The sequence below is a fragment of the Astyanax mexicanus genome, chromosome 13, assembly GCF_023375975.1.
Source record: "Astyanax mexicanus isolate ESR-SI-001 chromosome 13, AstMex3_surface, whole genome shotgun sequence".
Taxonomy (NCBI): Eukaryota; Metazoa; Chordata; class Actinopteri; order Characiformes; family Acestrorhamphidae; genus Astyanax; species Astyanax mexicanus.
The window spans coordinates 47,307,667-47,335,552 of NC_064420.1; the positions used below are offsets into that span (position 1 = coordinate 47,307,667).

The 27,886-nt window shown below is 37.1% G+C and overlaps 1 protein-coding gene across 1 annotated transcript; it reads right to left on the bottom strand.

Annotated features, from left to right (window-relative positions):
* Window positions 1–27,565, bottom strand: l3mbtl1 (L3MBTL histone methyl-lysine binding protein 1). Its single transcript, XM_022676781.2, has 22 exons — window positions 27,472–27,565; window positions 25,010–25,154; window positions 23,858–24,030; window positions 22,411–22,555; window positions 21,214–21,379; window positions 19,559–19,700; window positions 19,398–19,446; window positions 17,183–17,274; window positions 15,554–15,658; window positions 15,333–15,468; window positions 14,182–14,273; window positions 13,924–14,075; window positions 13,143–13,219; window positions 12,927–13,012; window positions 11,499–11,609; window positions 10,147–10,285; window positions 9,637–9,739; window positions 7,912–8,106; window positions 6,777–6,826; window positions 6,453–6,610; window positions 4,689–4,751; window positions 1–4,019 (listed from the first exon to the last, which is right to left on the bottom strand). Exons 2-22 carry the CDS (start codon window positions 25,143–25,145, stop codon window positions 3,888–3,890), a joined length of 2,502 nt encoding a protein of 833 aa, XP_022532502.2. The 5' UTR covers window positions 25,146–25,154; window positions 27,472–27,565; the 3' UTR covers window positions 1–3,887.
* Between the last annotated feature and the right edge of the window lie 321 nt (window positions 27,566–27,886).

The window sequence follows — 27,886 nt, forward strand, 5'->3', positions numbered from 1 at the left end:
TTAGATAGAAGTTGAATTAAACATTTATTAATGTCGATGAGCTGAAAGACAGTTTGTTACTCAATAACTGTACATTATTATATCCCTTCAGAGAGAGAATGGATCATCAGAAACAGATTAACACTGGCGTTGGATGAACTCCTCCCTAATCTCTGTTAATTAAGAAAATAATGAACACAAGTTGAACAGTATGAGCAGCAGAGCAGCTCTGCAGACGCTCCGGATCTGCTCTGCAGTGGCTCAGAATGTGCGTTAGCTCCACCTGTTGGCCGAGATCATATATATAAAGTGCATAAACATTAACACGGGTTAAAGAAGGGGATCAGGGGGTAGCACCAAGTCTGCCCGAAGCTGCCCAGCTTTCACGTAACACCTGCAACTCAAAATACATACAATAAAATACCCCATCAGAGCTTTATTAGGCTGTCCAGAGCGCTCACAGCTCTCTCTGTTTTACATGCTCACGACAGCTGAGCTAAAATACTACCTTAAATATTAAGGGTGTAAAAAACTTGGTTGTAACTCGATTAAGGTCCTGCAGAAACCTTTGCTTAAAATCCAGGTGGTTTCAGGCTCCGAGTGGTCCAGCAGACTAAGGTGCTTCCACTATGATCAGGAGATCGCTGGTTCAAATCCTGGTCATGCAGCTTGTCTTCAGCTGCCGGAGCCCTGAGAGAGCACAATTGGTCTTGCTCTCTCTGGGTGGGTACAGTAGATGGCGTTCTTCTCTTTCCCCTCATCACTCCTAGGGTGATGTGGATCAGCACAAGGCATCTGTGAGCAGATGTATCAGAACTGAGTTGCTGCACTTTAAAAGCAGTTCAAAAAGAGGCGGTGTCTGACTTTCCATGTATCGGAGGAGGCATGTGCTAATCTTCACCCTCCTGGTGTGTTGGGGCTTCACTAGTGATAGGGGAAGTCCTAATGAGTGGGTTGGGTAATTGGCCAATAAAAATTAGAAATAAAATTTAATATACAAAAAAAGAAATCCAGTTGGTTACTAAGGTATTGCTATCATGTCTGTGGTGGTTGCTATATTGTTGCCTAGGTGTTTCTTGGTGGTTGCAAAGAGGTTGCTATGGTGTTTCTAGGAGGTTGCTAAGGTGTTTCTATCATTGCTATAGAATTTAAAAGAATAAAATGCAATACATTTTTTAATTTAAAGAAATCAAAAAGTTTAGATTTTAAAAACTTAAAAGTAATTTCAAAAAGAGCTTTAAACAAACTGTAGTTAAAACCACAGGTCAAATGTAACATTTTATGATGCATAAAATCATTCCACAAACAACTCAACCAATTAAAATGATAACTTATTAAACTGAATTATAACTGATCTCACACAATGCATTAAATTGTTTGCAACTGAAATTACGAAATTACTAAAATTGAGATTTCACAATGATTTGAATTATTTCATGAAGAACTTTTGAATTTAATTAATTTGTAGTTAAATAACAGTTTTTATGAAGCATTAAAACATTTCCCAAAGAATTAGATCAAATCAATCTGAACGATGCATGAAATGCATGCATGAACTGATGTCTCTGAATCATGATGTTTTGTGCTGCTGTTAATTGAACAGATATGATGTTTACACCCTTAATATTTATAATTAATAATTCACTTGGGAACAAAACAAAAATACTAACAGATTCACAGTCTTGTCCAATACCACCGTTAAAACACATCAATATCGGTGGTACCGTGATCCCAAAAAACAACAATATATATCTCAACGACTTGGATAGACCTAAATCCACTGGCTGTCTAAAAGCAGGACAGACAGTGAGCACCAGGACAGCCCACGGCTTCGTTCTGGTTTGGGATTCGATTGCTTCTCTTTTAAGAAAAACAGAGCAGCATCAAACTACACTGAAAAAAGTGATGCACTTAATATTAATCTACTTTAAAATAAGTGTTTTCTCTGGCATAAAATTGACTTTTGGTGTAGTGAAACATGATAAAAAAATTCAACCTTAGTTAAATAGACCACCTCCACTCTCCTGCAGCTTTATGAGATCCAGTAATTTTATTCTGTTTGTCAAAATAGCCTTTAGACTGGGTGATATGGGGCATATTCTTCATGACCCTGCAGATACATCGCTTTTTACACCGTTACTATATGTTACTGCTCGTCACTGTACTGATCAGGTTGTAAACAGTGTTTAAAACACTTGTTTTAAAAGTCAGGGCTCTCCAGATTCTACCAATGAGGTGTGGAGCTCCTTTCAGCCTGGATAACGGTGTAAAAAGTGATTTATCTGCACGGGCAAAAATATGTCCCATATCACCCAGTCTAAAAGATGTTTGGAAAAACTATATAAAATTGCTGGATCTCAGAAAGCTGCAGGAGAGCGGAGGTGGGCCATTCAACAAAGGTTAGCATTTTAATCATGTTTTAATACACTCAAACTCAATTTTACACCGGAGTTCTCCTTTAAAAACAGTGTAATTACACATTAACAACCGTGTGATAGCAATATAATTCCTTGTGATGTATACAGTATTACAGCTGGATTACAGTAGCACAACTTCAGCTACTATAACTCATTATGCCTGCGCCCACTGCTGACACAGATGTGCAAACGCACACACACAGCTTGTCTAAGTCCCTGTAGAAGCGAAGTATTGCCAACAGAATAGGACTGTTCGTAGCAGATCAACTTAAACATGGATCTACTGGCACCATGTCTAATGCCAGTCATGGTCTATGCTCTAGAGAGATATAAAGCACCCCAGCATTGATCTCTAGTTCTTGTTGCTGAGTGCAATCAAATCCTCATAGCAATGTGGTGTTCAAAATTTAGTCAAGTTGCAAGGGTTGGACAATGAAACTGAAACACCTGTCATCATTTTAGTGTGGGAGGTTTCATGGCTAAATTGGAGCAGCCTGGTGGTCAATCTTCATTAATTGCACATTATTGCACCAGTAAGAGCTGTAAGAGTGTGAAGGTTCAATTAGCAGGGTAAGAGCACAGTTCTGCTCTAAATATTGCAATGCACACAACATTATGGGGGACATACCAGAGTTCAAAAGAGGACAAATTGTTGGTCTTGCTGGAGCATCTGTGACCAAGACAGCAAGACTTTGTGATGCATCAAGAGCCACGGTATCCAGGGTAATGTCAGTATACCACCAAGAAGGACCAACCACATCCAACAGGATTAACTGTGGACGCTGTAAGAGGAAGCTGTCTGAAAGGGATGTTCGGGTGCTAACCCGGATTGTATCCAAAAAACATAAAACCTCGGCTGATCAAATCACGGCAGAATTCAATGTGCACCTCAACTCTCCTGTTTCCACCAGAACTGTCCGTCACCACAATAAATTGTTGTGGTCTAAAACCAGGTGTTTCAGTTTCATTGTCCAACCCCTGTACATTTAATCGAGTTAAAAGAGACACTTGTGTAATTATTATAATATAACACTGTTATAACACATTATTGTTAATGTGTAATTATGCTGTTATTATTAAATACACCTATATAAAGTTGATACAAATGGATTTATCCCATTTAATTTACTTAATGTACACAAATTATACACTATTTACACATAAATACAATGTATTACATCAACACAACTCCTGTGTAAAGTACGTAAACATAGTTATATATTGAATTATGCTGGTGTAATATATTGTATTTGCACACACATTTGAATCAAGCTAATTCAGTACATCACTTTTATCGGTGTGGGCTCAGTCATGCTTCACTTTTCCCCCTTCCCCTTTCACTCTCTCTCTCTCTATTTCACTCTAGCTCTCTCTCTCTTTCTCTCTCTCTCTCTTTGTGGTGGGGACATTGGTAAACACCTAACACATTATGGGTGATGGATTGTGGGTAAATGGGCACGTCACACAGCTCTGAAGAGTCCGGCAGTTCCACTACAGTCCTTCATCAGTGCTCTTGAACATCAGGATGGCGTTGTAGATCTTCAGGGCAGGTCCAAGCTTGATACTCATTATCTTCACTATATCGGTTTGAGTCAGCAGGAGGAAGGCCTCTCCATCGATCATCTGTGGAGGAAAATATAGAAAAGTAATCGTATTTATCTGAAGGTAAGGCTGAGAGAAAACTACTACAATACAGCTCTGGAAAAAAATTAAGAAAACACTTTAGTTTCTGAATCAGTTTCTCTGATTTTGCTATTTATGGGTATATGTTTGAGTAAAATTAACATTGTTGTTTTATTATATAAACTATATTATGAATATATAAATATAAACAACATTTATCCCAAATTCCTAATAAAAATATTGTCATTTACAGCATTTATTTCCAGATAAAGAAAGAGAAATGGCTGAAATAAAAAGATGCAGAGCTTTCAGACCTCAAATAACGCAAAAAAAAAAAAAAAAAGTTCATATTCATAAAGTTTTAAGAGTTCAGAAATCAATATTTGGTGGAATAACCCTGATTTCTTTTTTATCACAGTTTTCATGCACCTTGGCATCATGTTCTCCTCCACCAGTCTTACACACTGCTTTTGGATAACTTTATGCTGCTTTACTCCTGGTGCAAAAATTCAAGCAGTTCAGTTTGGTTTGATGGCTTGTGATCATCCATCTTCCTCTTGATTATATTCCAGAAGTTTTTAATTTGGTAAAATCAAAGAAACTCAACTATTTTTAGTGCTCTCTTATTTTTTTCCAGAGCTGTATATCAAATAGGTTTTAACTCTTTACTTCGTCTTTGAAAAGCTGGGCCTGCTCCTCACAACCTATTAGATTCTGCACAAATCCAAAGACCTGAAAATTAAACAGAACACAGTGTTATTAACCACTCAAAGGATTGCTGCAAATCTCAACACGCAGAAACAGTACCAGTCAAAAGCTTAGACACACCTTAAATTCTGTGTTTTTTTATTATTTTAAAATGTTCTGCATTGTAGATTAATACTAAAGCCATCCAAACTATAAAGAAAAACATGGAAATATTTAGTAAACAAGTCACCTGGAATTCAGGCTTTTAGTTAATACAGGGTTTATACAGTCAGTTTTCAACCAATAAATTTACATAACTTGAAGGAAAATTCTGAGGACCATGCAATCTTTAAAACATTAGTGCAGGCATGGACAATAAAACCAAAAAACAACTATACCAACTATAATCCAAATATAATTGACAAAACGTATCTCCAATAATAAAATGTGTGTCAGTTCCTGAGAGCTTCATTGTGTTGGGCTACATTATTGAATTCACTCTGAGCTGATGAATTTGTTAGCTCAAAATAGCTTTTCACTATTAATAAATGGAATCACAAAGATTTGTAGAGCAAATTTCCACAACTTTTACAAAACTTTCTGTGTATTTTTGTTTTTCCAAAATTTATCCAGGCCTGGAATTTGCTGTTTTGAAATTCCATGACTTTTTTCAAGAGTTAGTTACTTGAATTTCTTGTCTCTTAATAAAGTGTTTGAGAGCATCAGTTAAAGTAAAGTAGTGAAGAGGTAGAGTTACAGGTATACAGTGAATAGTGAATATTTGAGTAATGTTCTAATTTATATTATGAGGAGCAAAAACTACTCAACTAAGTAAAGAAAAATAATATTTATGATGAAACTAGCACTCATTAGGACCACCCCAGGAAAGGAAGAGCAAGAGTTTCCTCTGTTGTACAGGATAAGTTCATCAGAGTTACCAGCCTCAGAAACCACAAGTTAACAGCTCTCCATGTAATGCTTCACAGAGTATTTTGGTTTGTTTAACACTTTTAAAGGAGAACTCCGGTGTAAAATGTGTTGATTTTTGTTGTAGTAAAACATGATCAAAAGTACTTACTTTTGTTGAATAGCCCACCTCCGCTCTCCAACAGCTTTCTGAGATACAGTAATTTTGTGCTTTTTGCCAAGCACTCAGTACAATGGCCATTTTGGGGCATATTTTGCCCCAATAAATTGCTTTTTCCACCAATATCCAGTAGCTCAAAGAATCCCAACAGCTCCATGCTAGAATTCAGAGAGCACTAACATTTAAAACAAGGCATTAAAAAAAGCACAAGAAGCTCATTAAAAACCTCTGTTTACATCCTATAACGCTAGCTTCAGCTCTGAGTGCCGCCATTACTGTACTGATAATGACAGATATATACATAGACTCCAATTTGCCCGCCTCCTGGTGCTGGCTGCGGCAAAATTACTGTATCTTAGGAAACTATAGGAGAGAGGTGGCCTATTCAACAAATATAAGTACTTTTTACCATGTTTTACTACACCAAAAGTAATTTTTACACCGGCGTTCTTTAAGTTCTTTAAGTTACTACATGATTCCTTGTGTGTTTTTTATAGTCTGAATCACTGCAAAATATATTTATAATGTAGGTCGAGTTTCGAGTTTTGCAGAATTATAGTATTGTTATATCCTCGCTATCATGGGCAATGTATCATGATATAATAAAATATACCACATATAAAGTGATGGTGCATGTAAGATCTGGTACAGAGGCCTACCTCCTCTACAGACCATGTAGCTACTTGGTTTGCGTGGATTCCAGCAACTCCAGGCAGTAACTTGCAGTGTTGCTCCCAGCAGAGAGAGAGAGTGCGATCCGAACTGGCCGTCAGAGCCGACATGAACAGGGAGGGATACATACTCTCTGAAGACATGTCTGAACAAAACCCACACAAAAAACTGAAGTTGTGAAAGCTGATATTATAGCTCCATAACTTATGTTAAATTCTTCCTGTCAAATAAAAATACATGAATTATTTTCACAGCACTGAGTTCATCTGCATTGCCAGAAACAACACAATCAACCGGTGCTTTTAACTCACTCTGATAAGCTCTTTGCTGATTCTTTCGATATTTTGGTGGGCGACCAATTCTGAAAATGAAAAGAAAAAAATGGAAATTATGAGGGGTCCTTATCTTACACTCAGTGCAAAGTGCGTTGTGATGCTTACTGCTATTCTATACCCCACTGTAACAGTATATTTTCACGTCTTCCATCTGCTTTGTTTTAACAGCAACAGTGCTTGTGAATAAATCTACATTGCTATCTTGGCACTGAATTGTCCAAACAGGCATCTCCAGCCATCTCCAACAGTTGTATACTCCGCTTGTTACACACACAAACCCGCAGCAGTGCACAAACCCAACTTTTACATCAACAATAAACAGAATGAATGAGCTGAGAAGCGTTGGACACGTCTAGGTAGCTGCACCATTAAAATAGCAATCCGCCAAAGAGAGAGCGCACCTGGCTCTTAAAAGGAATGGCAAATGACAGGCTGATTGTTTTATTGCACGTTATGCACAAAACAAACACATGATTAACACCTAGGGTGTACTTTTCCTGTCATTACTTTAGAAAAGACACACTGACACGCCCAAAATCAAGCTGCACGACTGAAGGCTTGCCTATAGATTACTAAAGTAGTAGTGTTACTAGTTCAGGGTGCACACAACTACTGTTCCTGCTTTTAATATTAGGACATTATTCTATAATATTACGACTTTACTCTCGTGACTTTTCCTGGTAGGCTACTGTATTTTTTCAAAACCAGCCATATCGCAGCACTGTTCGCGGTACAAAATGTTACAGTAGTATATTTTGTTTCAGTAGCATAATTTAAAGATAATTATTAATTCTTTGAATTGCAGATAACTAAGAGTTTTTTGTATAAAAGAAAAAGCACACTGTTATGTTTCAGAAAAATATATTTTTTTCACCCAGTTATTTAAGATGCTGAAGCCAAAATAGAGCATTTTGTTTATAATATTAAACCTCTGTTCTTGTAAATTATTTTTAACTGCAGGGGACTGAAGGTGCATTTCCATTTTTTTTATATCGCGAAAAAATCTAATTGTGATCTTAGTAACGTGAATCGAATCGAATCACAAGCAGAGTGTATAATTACACCCCTAGGATTAACTGGTAACCAGGACGAGCACTAGGTCGTAACCTACCTGCCGTGGTAGCGGGACTTTTTAGCCCTCTGGCCGAGGACGAGGAGGTTGCGCTTGGACCCCTCTGTATCTGAGAGGTCAGTTTTAACCCTGCCCTGATTCCTCTCTGCCAGCGGGCAGCCTGATATACAGTGATGTGCAGTAAAACGTCCTGTCACATGACCCGACCCGTCACACCCAGGAGTAGGACACTTCCTGTTTCAGACAGAATATGTACTGATTAGCACTGAAAATAGAGAAAATAAGACCAACTAAACAGAGCAGTTACACAAGAATTTGTATTCTGAACCAGAACACTTTAACACAAATACCATTAATGCTGTACTGAATAAATATATACAAATTCATATTATTTTATAACAAAATGTGACCATTAAGGAGAGACCTAATATTTTATCCTTTGACATTTTATTAGTTTAAAATCACTACAAGCAAAACATTATATATAAAACATCTGTCAAAATTCCAGGCATGATTATTATTACGTTTCACAGTACACACCATTTGTTTTTTATATACGTCGTACACATATTGCTGTTTTTAATCTCCAGAAAAGCAACTTTACAGCAGAAAAAAAACCTTATTAAGTTTCAGTGTAACAATATTTTACTTCAAGTAATTTTAGAGCATTTTTATTGATTTATTCATCATGATTTGCATAACATCAAGAAGTCAAAAGTGGTGAAATTGGGGAAAAAACCCGCTGCAATTAGCAACCTTTGGTATTGCAGCAACAGTGTCTAAAGCAGGGGCTCTCTAATGGTCTCAGCATAGTTCCCACATTTTCTTATGGCCTTAAAGTCATTTTTATATAATACAAACCAAAAAAAATATTTTTGAAAAATAGCCTTCAAAAACACATTTAAACACACATATGCAAGCAAAGTGAATGTAATAGTAACTTTTAAAAGAAAGTGAGGAAGAACATAACAACTACATGTATAAAAGTTACTACCTTAAAAATAAATATTAAACCTGAAAAAAAAGGCCACAAAATGAGATATTTTACTTCATTTTCACTGCATTTAGACTCCATAAGTAAGACACTATTTTTCCCCAAAATAAAAAAAACAGAAATCAGATGAGCATTAATTATATATATATATATATATATATATATATTTTTTTTTTTTCTTTATGCATTTATTTTTTACAAGTTGTAAAAATAACAGAACGTGTCCGCAACCCACTTTTGAAACCCAACCCTCCAGTTGAGAGTTGCTGGTCTAAAGTACATCCTCCTTTCTGACATGTATGCGATTGCCACTAAGTAATACTTCAAAACAAAATTTCTCAATATAAAAAGTCTCAATATACGCATCTCTTCCTGTTTTATATACAAAATATTATTTTATGCTGCATGTCTTTCAATATATGTATATGTAATTAATAGCATACAAAGATGGTGATGGTAAACAGACCATACTTTCTTAATTTAGATACTGCACATAGTAGAGCAGCACTTACAGTACTTATAGTAGAGGAGCAATTACAGTTGCAGGTTCTTCAGTATGTGTTTACACTTAAAACTATTAACATAAACAGAATTATTCAACAGCTACATTTCATTAATCTCTAAATGCATGGGTTTGACATTTGTGCAACATTAGTGACTATGTCGTAACACAGACTGCCCTAAAATCGGTAAAAATCGCATAAAACTGGAGTTATTTGACAACTGCAAAATGATAGAATCATATGTATCAGGGAAAGAGTAGGACATACCTGTGGTGGAAGCTGTACTTGGAGGTGTTTCGGGAGTGTGGGACAGTTTTAAAGGGTGCAGATGTGTAACTGGGCTGCCCGAAAACTGTGTTCTCCTTAGGGCCTAAAGAAAGAACCACCAGCATTAATCTGCAGCACATACAGTAACCAAAATACAATACAACAAAAAATAATTTAAAAAAATACTTTTTTTATTTTATTTATTTTCTACATTGTAGATTAATATTAAAATATATGAAGAAAGTGTTATTCCTCCACATTAATCCCCTGATCTAAACCTGATGAACTGAGATGGTGATTTGAGGTGATTTGGAAGGAAAAGCAGCAACTATTGTTCAGCACCTCCAGGAACTCCTTCCTTCAAGACGCTGAGAAAACTATTCCAGGTGACTCTCCCTCATGAAGACACTGAGATTAAAATTAAAACCAAGAGTCTGCAGATCTGTCCTCAAAGATTAATGTGCTTCTTAGAAGAATCTAAAGTATATAAAACGTATTCAGGCTTCGTACCATGCTGCTGTGTGCTGGAGGGGTCGGGTGGGGGCTTGAAAGGGTGGCCTGTGCTTTCACACCAGCCCACAGGGTGGATGTCTGGGTTGTCTGAGTCCGTCCACTCATCATACACATGACTCCAGCCATCGAAATGGATCTGCAGATAACAGAAAGCAGCTTACTGACAGCATATTTACAAAAGTAGGCTTTATTAATGGGACACTGGAAGCAGAGTTGCCAGGTTTGTGGTTTTCCCGCCAAATTGGGCTTGCGTGAAAATTCAGGGGTGGCGAGGTGCTTTTTTTTGGGCTACTTTTAAAAATTTTTGCGTTTGCCAAAAAAAAAAAAAACTTGAGTGTTTCCTTGGATGTTACGTCCTACGTAGGGCTATGTAGGGCTTAATTAAAACAATAAGAACCAGGAGAACATAACAACATAAGGGAGGAGTGTGAATGAGAGAAAGAGAAAAGGTCAGTTCTTTTTTTTTTGCTAATTATGTTACTATTAAACGTTCTTGACCATAGACTGTGTATAGCTGGACAGAGCATCGTCTCTCAAAAGTGAAGCCACCACAGGTCGGGCGCCCCCTGCTGTTCGGTTGCAGAAAGCTGTGTAACCCCACCCATCCCCATAGGTTTCAATGGCAAAACAGACAACTTTCAATCACGTTTTTTTTTCTAATATACTGTAATTCTACCTCCTTAATTTAAATGCAGCAGCTAGTGTAAACTCTGCTTATATTGTAAAATTTTTATCTCCCCGCAGAATTAGTTTTTTAAAACGTTATTCAGCTCTATTCAAAAAGGTGTGGTTATTGTAAAAGAGCTGGTTATGGACGGGACCAATAACAGACCGTCTGCTCCGCTCCGCTCCGCAGCCTGTGACCTCCAGGCAGCCCTTCAGGGGCGGGGTTATTTAAATGAGTAGGCTGTCTCTCCACAGTCTTTCTCCCTCCTCTGGTCTCTACTGCGCTCTACAGACTCGGGTTTCAGGATCACCAACATGGAGGAAGATTTTGCTTCATTTTTTAATTGAATGAATGGGAACGGCGACACGGCGTCCATCTTTTTTTTACAGTCTCTGTTCTTGACTGGAATATAAAACTTTTACAGAACTAATAAAGCAATAATGTGACAAGATAATTAATGACTTTAAGATAAATAGCAATACTGATAATTAATCTCTTATAAACAAAATAAGTTGTACACTCAAAAGATAGATATTTTGGGATTGTTTAGGCTTTTGAAGGGCAGGTTTTAGACTGACTTTGGGCTGGATATTTTTGTTGGACCTGGCAACCCTCACTGAAAGTGTAATCAGTAGAAGATGTGGGGCTGTAAGACACTGCTGTGGTGATATGGTGTTCAAACCTTAATCCTGTGTGTGTCCACTTCCTGCACAGTGGCCGCCCGGATCAGTCCAGGACTTCTCTTATCCACAGCCTCCAACTTCATATTCACCTGGAAGCTGTGTGGAGGTCTCTACACACAGCCAGAGAAGCAACATACATACATACATTACTAATAGAACACATTTACACACACAAACCTTGCAACATGGTTGCACTGGATGTTTTTCTTAGTGTTTTTATGTTAATTTATGCCTTATATGTTTGGAATTGTAAGATTTTTTACCCTGGTGTACCTTCGAACTTGTAAGAATAATTAGGTACATGTCTCTTTTTTCCACCATTTTCTCCTCCATCCTCCCCATTTTCCTTAGCTAATTACCCAACCCTATCACTAGTGATGCCCCACCACACCAGGAGGGTGAAGACTAGGGCACGCCTACTCCATTACATGAGAAATCAGCCACCGCTTCTTTTCGAGCTGCTGCTGATGCAGCATTGCTGAGCAGCATCACAGAGCTAACGCTCGGAGGAAAGCGCAGCGACTCGGTTCTGATACATCAGCTCACAGACGCAGCCTTGTGCTAATCAACATCACCCTTTTAATTTACTCTTTGTGTGTGGCAAATTTACTTTAATTAGATTGTTTTTATTTAATTTATTTATTTGCTATTATTTAAAGTAAAATAAAAACATTAGATCACTGTAAAGAATCATATTTTTTGCAGTATAAGGAGAACTGGGTTATTAAGGCACAATATCAGTAAACGTCTATTTTCTGGTCTATTTTCCTACATAAGGCACCCTTATAATAAGGAGCATTACGCAACACTAGTAAGAAACAGGGGTGTCGCCATGTTTGCTTTCTAATTCACCAGTTCTTGTAGTTAACGAAGTTAAGTAAAGCAAAGCTAAGTAAACAAAACTGTAATTCTTAACAAATATTTTTTAAGTCAAACAAGTGCTGGATGTCAATTTACACAGATTTCTCTCCTGAAAACAGTTTATTTGGGTGAGTAAAGTGCTTTCGTTTATTTACAGTAAGCTTAGATTCCCAAATTTCTCCAGCACTAAGTTAAGGAGCATTAGCAGGTAATGAGCATTAGCATTAGCAGCTATCCGCTAGCACTTACCACGGTTAGAGGGTAATGCTAGTACTGCTTCAGCGGCGGTTAATAGCAGGCTACAGACTGATAATACTCACATCTGTATGGCAAAAAAGTTAGATTTTAGCGGCTAATGCTAATGCTAATCCAGCCCTCGTGCTGGAGAACTAAAAAACTGAATGCAGAGTGGCTTTACTGCTGCTTACAATCTGACTGGTAGAATTCAAACATAAGCAGACTGTTCTTTTTTGGGAAAATTAAAGGATTTTAAATGTGCCTATTAGTGCAAAAAATACAGTATCTCTTAGTATTTGTGTGTGTGTGTTTGTGTAAAAGCTGCGCACCACTTTAAAGGCCTCGGCGGGCACAGCTGTAGAGCCGGTCTCCTCCAGGTACCTCTCCCAGGAGAACTTTCCTGGGTCGGGATAGTCTATAAAAAGAAGGGCAGCAGAGAGAAGCTGTGACCCTCAGAGGTTAACAACACCTGGAAACTCTGCTGCCTGAACTGAGTTGAATTATTTCTCATGCTCAGACCCTACCAGGAGATGACTGTCAGTCACCTTGTGGGGGGGTGAGGGGGAGGCCTCTCTCTTGGCACCAGCCAACAGGATGTATGTATGGACTTCTGGCATCACACCTATAAAACAAAACAACAGCAAAGTGGCATTTATATCTCCAGCACATTTACTAGTGATGTCAATCACAATCTAAAAAAAATTGATTATCATTAAAAAAATTCAGTAATTCAGTTGAAAATCTGAAACTCATATATTATATAGATGTTTTAAACACAGAGTGATCTATTGGCTTACAGCCAATGAAAACCCAAAAATCAGTGTATCAGAAAATGAGAATATTATATAAGACCAACTGGTACTTTTGGCAGTGTGGGCAGTGTGCCAAGTCCTGCTGGAAAATGTAATTGTTGTCATCACTGATTGTAGAAACTTCACACTAGTGATTTGGGCAGATTTGGGTAGTTTTATGTTTTTTGAATACAATCCGTGTTAGCACCCGAACATCCTATTCAGAAAGGTTCCTCTTACAGCGTCCACAGTTAATCCTGTTGGATGTGGCTGGTCCTTCTTGGTGGTATGCTGACATTACCCTGGATACCGTGGCTCTTGATGCATCACAAAGACTTGCTGTCTTGGTCACAGATGCGCCAGCAAGACGTGAACCAACAATTTGTCCTCTTTTGAACTCAATGTTGTGTGCATTGCAGTATTTTAAACAAAACTGTGCTCTTACCCTGCTATCTGTTACAGTATAAAAAATCTGAGCTGTATGTCTATACTGTGTATGTTAAAGGCTGCTGACCTAAGACTAGCTAGAACTCACCAGTAGTCATACGTGTCGTCCCAGTTATCGAAGTGAACTAGGAAGCGGTTTCCCACCAAGTCCGTTACCGTGGCGACGCAGATGAGCGAGGGGTTCATGCGGTCTACAGCTTCCAGCTTCATTCCCACCTCGAACCCACAGTCCTTATCTGTCTGTGTGGTAAGAAACAAATAAACACATATTCAGATTAATGCTGTATTACTGTGAACAGCTTTCAGAGCTCTATCTTTAGCTTTAGTTCATATATATAATGCTTACTTTGGCAGAGCTTGTAAACAGTTCTTTTGGAGCAGCTTGTGCTTTAGTGAGCTTCAAGTAGCTGGCCCAGGAAAACTCCTCTTCTTTATAACCTATAGTACACAGTGTGAGAAACTAACAGTGAAAAGACTGAGTTATCCATGCTTAAACATAAGAAACTAATTCACTGAACTGACTTGAATGTACAAATCACTTACAAATAATAGAATATAATACACAGAAAGACTGGGGACCCTAATTTAGCAATCTAAAGCATACCGGTCAATTGTGCATTGTGAAGCTGGATTTAGTGCATGTCTGTGTGTTTTCAGTATCGTGAGTGTGCAAAACACACGCTTTGCGCCGCTCGAAACGCACAAAATGCATGTACTAAATCTCTTAATTAATCATGGGTGTGTTTTGGACGTAACATGAAATAAACCAATCAGTGTGCCAGTTCTCATTCCCTTTAAGAGGCAGGTGAGCTCTGACTTTGACACGTTTGTATCTTAACAGTGCAGCGCTTTTGTGCTTCTCAGCAGAGACAGATACTGACCTGTGAAGGTACGCCAGCAGCTCATTTATTAAGGGAACAGCAATATTATTTTTTCTATATTCTGTTTATTGTGGATGTAAATTGGTGGATTTGTGCTAAAGTGTGTTTATTAGTGTGGTGCTCCTGTATGGCTAGGATAGGAATGGATGTCTGACTCTTGACTGTTGTCCGGGTTTTAATCAGTCAATGGCGCACCTGTGTTTTCCACCACCAAAATAGAAACACAACATATATTTACCTAAACACACCTCACTTCCAGACCACCATGCCCATCAGTGTAGATTGTGTAGTAGGTGTGAAAATAGACTGCTGACTGGGTGTAAGATAGCAACGAGCATCGTAACATGCCCTGCGCTGAAGTTACAGTCACGTTTTACTGTTTCTCCAGCTTTGACTGTGGATTTATATTAATTGTGGGAGGTGTAAATATAACAAAACTGTGATGTAACAGTTTTAAGGTTTTGAAATTGGCCTGTTTTACAGATTTTTGGTTCATGTTTTGTCACTTCTAAGTCCAGAACTCTCACTAGTCAACCACACCAACATAAACAAAGATTAACAATCTAACATAATAAATGTTTTTGTGATATAAAAAGTACATTGTAGGGTTTTTTACCTTTTGGAGTGTACAGTTTGTGTCCTGTGCTCTCACACCACCCAGGCGGGTGAATATCACTGCAGTTAGCATTGACCCAAAAGTCATGGCAGTCTGAGTAGCCGTCAAAATGAAGACGTAACCTGTAGCCACAGACCTGCAGAATATGTCAACATACGCTGTTTGTACATTAATACAACTAAAAACATCAAGTATCACATCAAACAGAGACTGTGCTGTACCTCGGCCACTGTTAGAACGAAGTACATGGAGGGGTGCTGGGGGTCGATACCCTCCAGCTTCATGCCTTGGCGAAAGCTGCTCAGACATTCTGGAACTCTCTGAGACTTTAGAAACAGAAACAGAGATAGCTCAGTGTTAAACTCAAAAACAGTGAAGTCTGAACACAGCGACTCGGTTCAGATACATCAGCTCACAGACGCAGCCTTGTGCTGATCGACATCACCCAAGGAGTGATGAGGGGAAATAGCGCCATCTACTCACGCAGAGAGAGCAAGGCCAATTGTGCTCTCTCAGGGCTCCGGCAGCTGATGGTAAGCTGCATGACCGGGATTCAAACCAGCGATCTCCTGATCATCTGTTGTCATCTGTTTTCCCTCCAACTTATGGCCCTTTTTATTTTCAATGACACATAAGCTGCATAAATTCAGCTATTAAGACTATATTGGATTGCCAATTATCGGATGTGTATCAGATTTCGATATCATCTCAGAATGATGTCAGATTCATTGTATTTTTGCCATTTGCACTATTACAGAAATGCTGTGTGTCACATAGGACAAATATATTTTTGAATTGAATATCGGTATATTTGTTAATTTACAGTTGAAATGCACAGTTATTATCTTTTAATTACTTAATGTGAATGTACTACTTAATACAGGGTTCATACACTTTATTCATGACTTTTCCAGGCTTTCAAGGCAAATTTTCATGACCATACGATTTTTAAAACATCAGTGCAGACATGGACAATAAATCCAAAAAATCAACTAAAACTATAATCAAAATTAATTATAGTAGGCCTAAAATAAATCTGAAACACACTTTTTAATAAAAAAATGTGTGTCAGATCCTGAGAGCTCCATTGTGTAGGGCTAAATTACTGAATTAACTCTGGGCTGATGTGTTTGTTAGCTCAAATTAGATTTTATCCTTCGACAAACTGAATCACAAAGGTTTGTAGAGCAAATTTCCATGACTTTCTCAAACTTTCTGGGTATTTTTATGTTTCCAAAACTTATCCAGGCCTAGAAATTGCTATTTTAAAATTCCATGACTTCTCCAGGTTTCTCATGACCATACGAACCCTGTTAATATATTGTATAAATTAGGGGTGGGTGATATGGCTCTAAAATAATATCACGATATTTCAGGGTATTTTTGTGATAACGATATACCTGGCGATATAGAAAAATAGAAGAAAAAAAAATTTAATTTCAGGAATATAGTATAAGAGTATAACAGTATAATCATAATGTGGCAAAATAAATAATATAATGCAGCAAAAATATTGCAGAATATTTAGTGCATGCATATAAACTGCAAACAAAAACAATTATACAATAAATACACCTAAAGCTTCACAGTGAATAATAGACTACTTTTAAGACAGAACAGCCCTATTATCACGATATGGATTTTTAATATCATGATATTTCTGTGTCACGATATATTGTATACGATATAATATTGCCAACCCCTTGTATAAATAGTCCTATCCAAACAGTGATACAGTGTAAAAGACAATAAAAGACATAAGCAGCTAAACAGCTAAGGCATGCATTGTTGAGTATGGTTAAGTAAAAAGCTACAGTTAAGTATCAGGTGGTGGTGTAAACGGTCAGCACCTCTTGGAAGAGTTTGGGTGGAGCTGCCACTGCCTTCTGTTCTTCTAGATACTGCGCCCACGACCACGGCACAGCTTTAGCATCTGCTGCTCCTGCACAGATAAACATGCTATTGTAGGCTTTCAGTTCAGGAGACGTTAACATAGATAACACAGATAATCACAAAAATAACTGAAAAGTTGATTCAAGGACTTAAAGAACCCTTAGAAGTCAGTTAAATACAGTGAAAACAAGTGTAAACTGTACTTTTGGTAGGTATGTCCAAACTCAACTGAAACAAGCTGAGAAATTGTGGAAATTGTGTGGAATTTGTATGTAAATTCAATATTTAATCTAATTTCCTCAACAAAATTACATGATTACAGTTTAATATATTAAAGAAGCAATACGTATTATATTTTCTGTAATAAAATGATCAGGATGTGTGATCAGATATTAAGAAAACATGCTAAGTTTAAGCATTGCCATCTCCTGACAGCAGTCCTTTACTATGTTCTTCTTTGAATTGTTAGAATTTTAGTCTCTGATCCCGCCCTCTCCACATTCCGCCCACTCCACACCCCGGGATGCCAGGTATGGAACACAATTGCAAGCAAACACAGTGTCCGGAGACGGAGTAAAACACCAGTAAATATATTCAATGTAATAGATCAGAGGTGTATACTGATTAGAGACCAGAAGGAATACACAGGGTTCTTGCTCCACATTAAAAGTCAAATTTAATGCTTTTTAAGACTCAAAAACGTAGTCATAACTTCTAATGTAGAAAATAATTTATTTATTGTATTGAAAATTTCAACTTAATGTTTTAAATTAGTTATATTTGTTATCAGTTTTCTTTTTTAATTTTGTTCCATTGTGATGCGGAACATGTTAGCATGTTAGCTAGGTCACCCCTATGTGAGTTAGCGCTCTGCTAATCCTAGTTTTCTCCCCGGTAGCGTAGCTAACTCTCTGCTAATGTTAGTAAGTTAGCTAGCTTGCCGCTAATGTTATCTAGCTCTCCGCTAACCTTAGTTCTCTCCCCAGTAACGTTAGCTAGCTCCCGGCTAATGTTAGCTAGCTCTCCACTAACCCTAAGGCTCTCCCCACTAATTCGCCGCTAATGTGAGTATGTGCTTTCCCACTGGCATTAAACACACCATCAAAAAATATAATACCTACAGCAAATTTTGAGTAAATTTAAGACAATTTATTTTAATAGATTTTAATTTAGGACACTTTAAGACTTTTAAAGGACCCGCAGGAACCCTGATACAAGACGAATACCGAGATGGCTAATTTTCTTTACAACATGTGAAAATGTGTTTGATATATGTAGACTAATCTATATTATGGCAAGAAGTCTTCAACTAAGTAAAAAAAAGTTAAGAAAATATAGAAGGTAAGTCAAATCCGAAACATTTCAAGAATTGTTTCAAGAAAATATCCTCAAGTGCAGTCACAAAAAAACATCAAAAACAGCAGAAAGAATCTGGCACTCATCAGGACCGCCCCAGGAAAGGAAGAGTAAGAGTTTCCTCTGTTGTACAGGATAAGTTCTTCAGAGTTACCAGCCTCAGAAACCACAAGTTAACAAACAGCTCCCCAGATAAGAGCATCTAAAAGCTTCTTCACAGAGTATTTTGGTTTGTTTAACACTTTTAAGTTTCTACATGATTCCTTATGTGTTCCTTCATAGTCTGAATCCCTTCACTATTCATTTACTATGTAGGGAAAAATAAAAAATAAAAATAAAAACACTGCATGAGAAAGTGTGTCCAAACATATGACTAGTACTGTACATATCATGATTTATCACAGCGTCTTCAATACAGGTTGTTAAATTCATTGAAACTGACACCAATAAATCTAAAAAATCCTGGTATTTACTAATTTAGGAGTATTTTCTCCTCTTCAGTAACACAAATGCTGATAAGTATCGTAGAAAATTGTCTTGTAATTGAGTCTCGCAAGATATCATTAATATCGAGGGAAACATATCGTGATAATATTGTATCGTGAGATGCCTTGTGATTCCAAACAATAGTACATATTGGTTCTTTAAGTAGAAAATAGTAAAGTACAATAAAAGCCTGTATGAATATAATTCACTTCTAAGAGCTACAGAAATGGCAGGTAATAGTTCTGTAACAGTGGTAACAAATGATGTATGCATTTTAATGACATAAATCATTATAAAAACATGAAGCCCCAGGATATAGAACACACACACCTGCTTTCCCCTGCCCTCCATCTGCTTTCGAGTCTTCAGCTTTCTCCTCCTTCAATGACAAAAAGTATACCAACATTAAGCAGCTCTTACTATTCTACTTTATTATTACAGTTAAATATTTTAGTGTGGTGATGAAAAGAAAAAGAACTGATTCATCTCACCATCGCCTCAGTCTCAGAGTCTTCCTCAGAGGGGCTTAAATAGTCCCTCCTCCTCTTCTTCTTCATCGGCTTCAGCAGCTCGGGGCCACGAGAGGTCACCTGCACTTCATGGATTCTCTCAATACTTCTTGGGTTAGACGAACTGAAAATAAGCCCAAAAACCCAAAAATCAGTGTCTCAGACAATTAGAATATTATATAACTAAGACCAATTTGTACGTTTGGCAGTGTGCCAAGTCCTGCTGGAAAATAAAATCTGCATCTCTAAAAAAGTTGTCAGTAGCAGAGGGAAGCATGAAATGCTGTAAGATTTTGTGGGAAAACAAAACTGCACTGACTTTAGACTTAATAATAAAACACAGTGGATCAACACCAGCAGATGACATGTCTCTCCTCTAAACCATCACTGATCATCAGTAAATTTTACATTTCATTTGTAAATCAAGGGATCAGAGTCTGGAGGAAGAGTGGAGAAGTGAGTGGTGAAGTTTCCACCAATCACTGACGGTGTGGAGAGACATAGTGGTGGAACAATATAAGCCTAAAACAATGGTAAACCTTTCCCTCTAAAAAGTATTAGCTGGGTTTATGTTATGTTACACTATATATCCTTGTATGTGGGTCTACATTACCTTTTTATTTTGTTCACACACTTTGCATTTTCTATAGAATTTTTAATAAGACATTATCTTCACTAATTATTAAAAAATATCTAAATGAGAAAAATATATAACATTAAATCAAAACACAAATAAATGTCAAGTTTTCTACAATTATACACATAGGATTCCATACTAGAAATTAATTTGCAATTTGCGACAACTATGTGTTTTAGTTTGTTGTCAGCTAGTTCATGCTTAACTGTGATACAAGCACAAAACTCATAATTTGAATTGGGGTGGGCGATATGGCTCTAAAATAATATCACGATATTTCAGGGTATTTTTGCGATAACGATATACTTGGCGATATAGGAAAACTAAAATAATTCATTCATTTCAGGAATATAGTATAATAGTATAACAGAATAATCATAATGTGGCAAAATAAATAATATAGCATAAAATAATATAATGCAGCAAATAAAATTGCAGAATATTTAGTGCATGCATATAAACTGCAAACTAAAACAATTATACAATAAATACACCTAAAGCTTCAAGGTAAATAATAAATATTATCACAATATGGATTTTAATATCATGCCCACCCCTAATTTGAATCTATTTCACCTGCTGACTTGCCATGGGCAGTAGGTACAGATCCGCCCCTAAAACGAAGTCTGCTGGATAGTCCTGCTGTGTATGGTCTGATGTTCTCAACCAGCAGACCTAAATGGCGTTTTTTTCAACTGATCTAGTGGGTGAGGCTCTGGTGGCTCCACTTGCCCCTGCAGATAAATCGCTTTTTACACCGTTATCCAGGCTCAAAGTAGCTCCACAATTCATTGGTAGAATCCAGAGAGCCCTGACATTTAAAATGAGTCATTAATCAATTTAGCACAATATTGCTGAATCTCGGAAAGCTGCGGAAGAGCGGAGGTGTGCTATTTAACAAAATATTTAGTATGTTTAACTACACCAAAAGTCAATCCTTTGCCGAATCTTCCAAGTCAGCCTTTTCTTATTGAATAAATGATTTATATTTATATAATACTTCTCTGCTACTGGTTCCCGGCGCAGCTCTTCGGGATAGGCCCGTTTGGCCACCGGCTCATTGTTCTTCCGCTGGACTGGAACTTCCTGGACCTCTGCGCTCCCTTTCACATGCCGTCCACCGTCTGCAGCAGCAGCTGGACCAGCAACACCATGTAACTGGACCTCTAGAGGAACAGAACGTCTGGGTTCATTAAAGATCTCTTTGCCAGAGCACTGGCTAACTATTTGACTGGTTCTAGGCTACACCCCATTTATTCTACAGCAATTTTAGAGTGTTTATAATTGCTATTACGTACTATCTGTTGCAAATTTACTAGAGTAGATGTACAGAAAATGTACACTGCCTAACCAATAAATGGGTGCATGGGTGATTATAATGTTTCAGCTAGCAACAAGTTAGTTATTTAACTCTAACTGATGCAGGGAGTAGCTTCTCATTTATTAAACAAGAATGTGGAACGACTTCGATAGACATCCCATAGTAGTGGAAAATATCTTAATCTGTTTCAGAAGGGTAAAATTATTGGCATTCATCAATAATGCAGAGAAAAGATCTAAGGAGGTTGAACTACTAAAACGACTAAAATCAGGTTAAGAATTTCCCAAAGCTTTATTATTAAAATATGGAAAGACAGTGGGAAAACATCCTCTTCCAGGAAGGAATGTGGTTAAAAAGACATCTTGAATGATGGTGATTGACAATCACTTAAACATTTGGTGAAATCAAGAAATCAAATGGTAGAAAAACAGCTCTAGAACTTAGGGATATGTTGTTTAATAGTGAATGTAAGAGCTTTACCACATGCACAATGCAGGGACTAAACAGCTGTGTAGCTTTAAGAAAATCACTTTTCCGTGAGGCTAACCAGAAAAATCAGCTTTAGTTTGCTAGGGAGAATAAATATTGCACACTGGAGGAATAGAAGAAGATCATGTGAAGGTCTGATGAGTCCAGAGTGATGAAAGGCAGCTAAAGTGATGCACCCATTATGACTAGTACACACTGTACAAGCCTGTGGGGGCGGAGCTATGATCTGGGGTTGCTGCAGTTCAACTGTTCTCCAGCACACCTGGTCCCTAGGTGAAGCAGACTATCATCAGCCTATTTAGGAACACTCATTCTCAGATTTTGCTATTTCTTCTCTATACAAACGAACACAGATCTGCTGTGAGACTCATACTGTACAGTGCTGACCTGCTGGTGGATCTGGACCAGGTTTCAGGGCCAGTTTGTGCTCTCCACCGACCGGCTTTACTGGAGCTCCCTCAGTGAGCGAGTTGGCCGAGCTCACTTTTCCCTGGCTGATCACCTCCAGCGTCCCGCTGTCACTCACACACAGCTGCAGAACAAAGAGAACAAAAATTTTTAGGAAAAATATTTTTATATTGTTATAAAAAAGGAAAATAAATATATCAAATATATGTTTTAAAAGATACCTGGTTAATTTGTTATACTTTGCAATAATTGAAAGTTATTTTCGTTTGAATTTTGCAAGTCTTTGCTTTCGTTAGGCTAGCTCAGGGGTTTTTAACCTGGGGGTCAAAAGACTACTTCCAGGGGGGGTTTCTTAGCTAAAATTGTGACGAATCAGATTTGGGGGCCAATTTGTGCTTTTCTTTACTAAATCAAACAGACTCATTCTCTCAGGCTTGATTCAGGGATTTACATGCTTAAATTAGGTCGCTTTTTTATAACGTGTTCTGTTCACGGATTTAAATGGACTTATTTGCCGTTTTACTCAACTCTTCGATATCAATCTCGATTCAGGTTCACACATGCACGCCGTGGCTCTGCAAGTCCAGGCTGGATTAAAAATCCAGAAACGTCTAAAAAAAATGAATAAAGTGAGAAAATATGATGAAAAGTACTTGAAATATGGATTTTTTTTCTAAACTGATTTCTGGATTTTACTGTTAATGGAGTTCAATGGTGTTAAAAAAAACTCTTAATTTTTAAATCATTTTTCTCTGAATCTGGATTTTACTTGCTAAAAAACAAACACAAAACCCGAAAAAACAAATAATAAACAATAAAAAATATTGCAATTCTTCAATATATCCATAGTTTCATAGACCCCTATTAAATATTTGATTTTCTGAGTGTAAGGTGCAATCCTTTTTCTAATTTGGCAGCAGGAAATACAGGTGCACCACTGACTGATTAAAACCCTGACAACAATCAAAAGTCAGTTGCCCAGTCTTATCTTAGATATGCAGGAGCACCATGTGTACTGCACTCACAAATAAACACGTTGCAGTGCACAAATCCAACTTTTAACTCAATAATAAACAGAATAAAGAATAAAATAACATTGCTGTTCCCTTAAATGTGCTGTTGGAACACCTTCACTGCGTGAACGCGCAGGTCAGTATTCTCTGCTGAGACGCACAAAAGCGCTGCGTTGTTAAGATACAATCAGAGTGTACCTGGCTCTTAAAGGGAATGAAAACTGGCATACTTATTGGTTTATTTCATGTTATTCCAAACACACACTGACACGCCCTAAATCCAGCTGAATGATGCGCAATTGACCGTTGCGCTATAGATCTCTAAAATAGGGTCCAATGGCCATAAAACATTGAGAGTACACGTTAATCTATAATAATATAACTAGTGGATGGTGTATAAAATGTCTGTTTACCTTTAAATTGCTGCCTGGAAGGATGGCCATGCCTTCTTTCCACTCCAGAACATGGACGATACTGCAGGTGCCGCCCACCTGGGCAGCCAGCGAGGTGGTCTCCAGGCTGGATCCCTTTACATCCTTTGCAGCATTTGGGGGGACCTCCACCTTCGGCAGTGGATGAGCGGATGCTTTATAGGGAAAAAAGGTCAAAACTTGCTAAAAAAACAAATCTTACACTGCTGGGTGATATTGTAAAAAAAAAAAAAAATTTCCAAGCCAGATCCAGATCCAGATTAGTAATCATGATATTTACTGTGATCTTAATATTAACCAACATAATGGAGATAACAGATTATTCATAATCAATTGTCAAAATTTCAATATATGGATTATGTAGCTATATATCATATAGAAATTAATCTTAGTCTTGGATTACACAGAATTTTGAATACAGATTTTTACAAGAAAATAGTCTATGACTATGATTAGGGCTCTATATTACACCCCGTGCAAGGCCCGTTGTGATGCTCATTGCTATCTTACACCCCACCAACTTTCACGCCTTCCACCTGCTTCATTTAAATAGCAACGGTGCTTCTGAATATATCTACACTGATGGGTGTGGTGGTCTGGAAATACGGTGTTTTCAGATAAATTCCTGGCATATTGCTATCTTGACAACGAAAAACACAGGGGCACCACTGACTAAATACAACCTAGACAGACGCCAACAGTCAGACATTCATTGCTATGTTGGCAGTTAACTGTTAACACAGGCACATAACATGTTGGACACGTCCAGGTAGCTGCGCCGTTAAAATAGCAATGTGCCAAAGTCAGAGCACACCTGGCTCTTAAAGGAAATGGCTAATTGGTTTATTGCATGTTATGCAAAACATATAACCATGATTAATTAAGAGAATTAGTCCATGCCTTTTGTTACGCCTTGAATCAAGCTAATTCAATTCTAAGAAGATAATTTACTTAAGATCATTCAACTAAAGAGAGTCTAGTTGCATTTAATGGACACAGAGTCGAATATTAGTTAAGCATCTACAATCCATCTAGAATGAACCATCCAAGTAAAGTGTTAGTGTTTTGTTATAAAATTAAACAAACTACGATACACACTAACCTCTGTATAGTCAAATTGCTAGAGAATATCACCTGGAAGGATGATGGTGGTGGTATTTGGGGGTCTTGGCCGCTGAGATAAACTGTCCTTTGAGGGAAATGTGCCATTGCTTTCGGGTGAAGCATCTGCATCTTTTGGCAGGACATCCACATCTACTTTGGCACTCATGACAAGACGCTCAAAGCCACATTTAAAAGGGAGAAGAGAGCAAGAGAGCGAGAGAGAGAGAGAGAGAGAGAGAGAGAGAGAGAGAGAGAGAGAGAGAAAGAGAGGGAGAGAGAGAGAAAAAAGGGGTTATTCTACAGGAGATTTCACACATCTGAAGAAACTGACCCATTATTACTGGGTCACTTCTTCTTAAACACTGGTATATCCTCCTGTCTCACATTCAGGTCAGTTATGCAAGAGATCCACAGCAGTGTAGATAGATTACTACCATTCTCTTAACTATCATGGTATCCTACTGGGTTTAACATTAAGTTCTATAGGGCAAGAATATTATTATCGAACAAATAACCTAAAATATTGTTATATTGCTGTCCTTACCCAAAAGGATTGCCATATTAAAGCCTTTGGGTTAGGACAATAAACAGAAATATCAGAAATATATAAAATATTTATATTTTTCACCCACCTAAAGCTATATTGTTATCTATTAAAGCCTGTACAATGCACCAGATATCAACTCTCAATACTGAGCTCACCATATAACCCAAAACCAGGCAAATGGAGGCCAATAAAGCTGATTATTAGTGATTTATTGATACACTGTGTTATAAATGGCCAAAATAATCTGAAATATTTTGATATTATTTTAGGGCCATATTGCCCAGCACTACTGAACAGTACTGTGCTTTATTGGTATGTCATCTCTAGTTTATATAGCTAGATTATGGCATTTTTATATATTACATTTGATATATATTATATGATATATTGTTTTAGGGCAAGAATATCGTTAATGCAAATATAACCTGAAATATAAACATAGAAATATTGTTCATTTTCTTTGGGTTAGAATAATGAAAAAAAATATGAGAAACAGGCCAGACATCAATTCTCACTGCTGAGCTCACCATATAACCCAAAACCAGGTAAATGGAGGCCAATAAAGCAGATTATCAGTGATTTATTGATACATAGTGTCATAAATAGGCAAAAATAGCCGGAAATACTGTGATATTATTTTAGGGCAAGAATATCTTTATCGCAAAAGAAATATTGTGATTTTATTTTAGAGAGGTAATAAAAATAGCCTGAAATATTGTGATATTACAGCTCTGGAAAAAAACACTTCAGTTTCTGAATCATTTTCTCTAATTTTGCTATTTATAGATACATGTTTGAGTAAAATTAACATTGTTGTTTTATTCTATATATTCTATATACTACGGACAACAGAAATGGCTGAAATTGGCATGTTCTCCTCCATCAGTCTTACACACTGCTTTTGGATAACTTTATGCCTTTACTCCTGGTGCTGAAATTCAAGCAGCTCAGCTTGGTTCAGCTTGTGATCATCCATCTTCCTCTTGATTATATTCCAGAGGTTTTTAATTTGGTAAAATCAAAGAGTGGTCTCCTTTTTCCCCCAGAGCTGTGTTTTAGGGCAAGAATATTTTATTGTAAAAAATAACCTGAAATATTAAAAAAAAAAAATGTTTATATATTTTTGTCCATTTTCTTTGGGTTAGGATAATGAACAAAAATATGAGAAATAAAAAAATAATAATAATTTTCATTAATTTTTTGCAATAAAATATTCTTTATACCCATTTAAAGCTCTATATCTTAATCTATAAAAGCATGTAAAATGGGCCAGACATCAACTCTCAATACTGAGCTCACCATATAACCCAAAATCAGGCAAATGGAGGCCAATAATCAGTGATTATCAGTGATTTATTGATACATGGTGATATAAATGTGCTGAAATAGCTGATTTATGCCCTTGGGGACTGAATTAATCTGTGTAAAGTGTGTTTATTTCTTGATTATAGCAGCTGAGAGAGATCTCTGCTCTCAGTCCTTCAGAAACTAAACGTTAGATTAAGTGAGAGCAGCTGCGAAATGGCGGACTCCTTGTTTTATCGGGGGTTTATTTAATAAACTGAGGTAAACTCTTATTAAATACAGGATTTAACACATCTTAAACATGTTTCTGCCTGAATTAAACACATATGCAGATTTATATTAACCGAACAACAGAGAAAATAGCAGTAAAACACACCCTGCTGCGGGTTTTCGCGGGCTTTTATCGCCGGCTAATGAATATATTTAATTTTAGGTGGAAAAACGGCCAGACTCGCGGCTAATTATCCCTGTTTTACACATTATTACCCCAAAACCGGCCTCAACGCGAACAACACCGATAATCCACACTACTTATACCCGCTGATAAACAGGAAATAACCCGTTTTTATGGTTTAAATCCCGCTGTATGAGTATAAATAGTGAAGCACTCAGTCGATCACATTAATCAATTTTTTCTTACCAGCGCTCCGACCTGCTCCTCAGCGACCGCCACTGCGCATGCGCCTGTCACAGCGATGTGGAGCACACAACCCCCCTCCCTCCCCAAAATACTAAATAAATATAAAATAGTGTATATATTGTAATATATAAGAGAAACGGCTAAAAACTACTTATTTTGAGGTTATATAACATTTATACATGTTAATACAATCGACCTTCAGCAACTGAAACAAGCAAATTCGATCAAATAATAAGTGAATGAATTGTATTAATTAAATACAAATAAAATGCATTTTTTTCATATTCTTAAATATACTGACTCATAATAATGTAAAACATTATATTGGTAATGTTCAACAAAATAAAAATATATATATACATTTATTTACTACTAAATCATGTTTACTGCTTTTAACACTACTGGTTAATAAAAT